This window comes from Siphateles boraxobius, unplaced genomic scaffold (genome assembly GCF_051911475.1).
Source record: "Siphateles boraxobius isolate OS27281-9 unplaced genomic scaffold, OSU_SipBor_1 8, whole genome shotgun sequence".
NCBI classification, from domain to species: domain Eukaryota; kingdom Metazoa; phylum Chordata; class Actinopteri; order Cypriniformes; family Leuciscidae; genus Siphateles; species Siphateles boraxobius.
This window is the reverse complement of record NW_027509208.1, coordinates 4,970,001-4,973,388: the sequence shown is the minus strand read 5'-3', so window position 1 is coordinate 4,973,388 and position 3,388 is coordinate 4,970,001. Positions and strand designations below refer to the sequence as shown.

The 3,388-nt window shown below is 34.9% G+C and overlaps 1 protein-coding gene across 1 annotated transcript in view; it reads right to left on the bottom strand.

Moving 5' to 3' along the window:
• Positions 1-903: 903 nt before the first annotated feature.
• afg1lb (AFG1 like ATPase b) overlaps positions 904-3,388 on the bottom strand; it is a 31,581-nt gene continuing 29,096 nt past the window's right edge. Inside the window, exons 11-13 of the mRNA XM_077220095.1 lie at positions 3,280-3,388; positions 2,959-3,072; positions 904-1,657 (exon numbers count right to left, since the gene is read on the bottom strand). The exon at positions 3,280-3,388 is cut by the window's right edge and continues 32 nt beyond it. Coding sequence (XP_077076210.1) covers positions 1,529-1,657; positions 2,959-3,072; positions 3,280-3,388 — 352 coding nt within the window. The 3' untranslated portion in view covers positions 904-1,528. The remainder of the gene's footprint in view (positions 1,658-2,958; positions 3,073-3,279) is intronic.

Genomic DNA, 3,388 nt, shown 5'->3' with positions numbered 1-3,388 from the left:
AACACCATTGTTTGCTCAAAGACTTCTTTATTAATTCCTCATCCTTTTAAAAGCACCCCCTCCCTCTGTCTCATTTTCCTTTGTTCCTTATCCTGCATAAATGGAAAACTATGCAGGTGACCATTACAATAACTGTTGACACCAGCTTTTGTAAAACATCTTAAATAATTAGGCTATTCAGCACCTAATACACCATGCTTCTAATAATGTCACTGTAGAGTACACTTATTGCCATGAGGATGGTGATTGTAGGTATGAAATATGTGTTTGTTCGAGGTCTCTTGTGGTACATAAATGTATAATTCAATTGTAGGCCTACTTATAAGCCCTTATGTTAGTTCAGTATTCCTGAGCATATGGATATAGATGCGTTGTACTGTACAGATTTGTTTCTTGGAGAGGGTCACGAAAATACTAGTTCTCTCAGATAGAGAACTGCATTATGCTTTACTAATGTAATTTAAAACAATAACACAGAGCACGTGGGGTGTGTAGAAGGCAAATGGGGAACAGAACTATCTTCTACTGCCGCCTTCAGACCAAAAATTGAAATGACAGGAAAGAGACTTTTTAAAATGTTTTAAATATACATGCATGTAAAATTACATAATGTTTTTTGAGTTTATGCTCACCATGGCTGGTCCCAAGTGGAGAGATGAAGAAAAAACACTCTGGCAAGTGAAAATTTGAACTTTTTTTTTTTTGTCTTTGGAGATTCATTTTGCTTGTTTATCATTTAACATAATTCGTACAGACAATGCTTAAAGGGATAGTTCACCCAAAAATGAAAATTCTGTCAGTATTGACTCACCCTCATGTTGTTCCAACCCCGTAAGACCTTCGTTCATCTTCGGAAGTCGAATTAAGATATTTTTGATGAAATCTGAGAGCTGGATTCTTGTAAACATTTGTAAACATTTTAATAATTTAAGTTGTAAACATTTTAAACATTTTAATAATTTAAGTATGGAAGCCCACTTCTGCCACATCAGAAAAATATCATGCTTTGGTAAATCATAATTATAATGACATTAACTGACGGATGTCATAATTACTTCTCATAATTTCAACTTTATCTGATTTTTTTTAAAGTCAGAATTGCAAATCATAATTATGACCTAAAACAAATCACAATTTCAAAAAAAATTCTCATAATTAATTTTTTATAACTACATAGTTTCTCATTAGACATAAAGCATTCACATATTATTTGCCATTACATTTAGAACGACTTTTTTCTCCCTCACAGACTGAGTGTATTCCAAACTACATAATATAATAAATACTGCAGAATACATCAAACCACTAGAGGGTGCTAGACATCTACTCATTGGGCAGCATGTGCATTTAGTTTTGCATATTAATACTGTGAGCATATGGATGATTCCAATTTCCTGTAAAGTACTGTAGTAAGGCTGACAGTCTGTTTATGGTGTTGGAAATGTACCACCCCAAATGTTTTAGGAGGTCACATGGACGCTCCTGTGGACTCTAGTAAGGGGTAGTGTAACTGCAAGGATGTTTCAGTTTACTTTTGACTCCGATCCCCACTAATCCAGTACTGTTCTGTCTGCATCTCTGTGAGGCGAGACACTGTCCTCTGGAAGGCAAAGACCTCTTCATCCGCTGTGAATAGTGTCAACCGCTCACTGGCCTCCTGAACAAAATAAATATAGGCAGTAGAGCAATTACAAATGCCATTCTACAGAAATTAGCAAAGAACCAAGGCTTAATAAAGATTTCACTACTTTAAGGGGTCATATCAATACATTACCATGCATATTTGTATGGAACATGTCACTGTTGCCTGCAGATTTTTGTATACCAAAGCCTGGAAACGAGTTAGGGTTTTAGCAGTTCCATCAGTAATATCATCAGATACTACATCAGTAATATCCTCTTGTGAAAAACTTTTACTTGTCTTGTAAAAGGCGGTTGCTAACAAGTGACTAAATGGGACAACAGAGGTTGTCGGCGACATTGAACGTCACTAGATCACTTTCAAAGCCTTGTTGTGTTTATAATCATACACTTGCTAACTATTCTAACTTGAACTTTCAGGGAAAATGTTTTTAAGCAAAGACTGAAAGAGTTTTCAGAAGCTTAGTGATGATGACGTTGAACCATGCGACTGTGGTGTAGTTCGTTTATAGTCTATGTTTAGCTTTTGACTTCTACCATATTTACACTTCAAAATTCATTAAAAAGGTGTGTTCATTTGTGAAGATTATCACGATGAACAAAATGTGTAAGAATCAGGAGTCATACAGTTTTGTTAGTCATAGACCTTATTTTCTGCAATTATTCAAAAGCCAATGAAAAAATACTATAGGGTTTTTGTCTAACTTCTGGACTGGCCTACAAAAATATGTCATCCCTGCATCACTCTATAAAGAGGAAGTCAAAATGCAGAGGTGTTTCTTAAAGGAACGAGAAAAATAATGAACTGTTCAATTCAGAAACATTTTGGCGTTACATTACAATTTGACTTCAGGAAATAAATAAAATAATTATGATATGGTATATGATATATGATATGGTATATGATATGACCCCTTAAATCATTGATAACTCCTCTTCATGACCTATTCAAATTTCAGGTAATTGAAACAAAGCTAGAAATAAAATACAATATAAATATTACATAACCTCTAAATGTTAAAACGGAAATTAGAAATGTTGCATTGGCAACTAACTAAACTTGAAATAAAATGAATGAAAGCTATATAGAAATATTACAAAAACTACTAAAAATGGCAACGTCTTTTACTAAATCTGAAAATATAAAAAGCTACGGATAAAAATAAATACTGAAATAGAATATAAATTATACAAAAAATAACATTCATGGACTGGTATAGAAAGCATTTTTGGAATATTTTTGATGCTACATTAATGTATGCGTTTATGATATAGTTTCAGAAGTATAATGTGATGTTTTAAGGGTGTTGTCATTACATCAGTCAGGCCGAGTTCATCTAGCATTAGGCGATCCCTGGCTTCCTCTCCAGTCATCGGTCCCTGATCAAGGAGGCGGTCTAACGGTGCGTCAGCCAACATCACCACTCTAACCTGAGAGTTTTAGACATAGATAGTGTATGTTGGTGCTAACAGAGTACAACAGGAGATTATGATTAAATCGAAAAAGGTATGAAACAAATGTATTTGAGGACTGCACATGAATATCAAGTGTTTTTAATTCTGAAGATGGACATGTTCAAGGCCTATGTGAGCTTTCAGGAAGTCTGGGTCAGTATGGCGTGTCTTGTGACATGGTACCTTTTGGTCGTAAAAGTTGTCAATGAGTGTGGTGAGGCGTCTAGCTTGGTCCTTCATTCCGACCCAAAGGTGAGGAACATTCCGTATGATGACCGTGTCAAATTGCCGT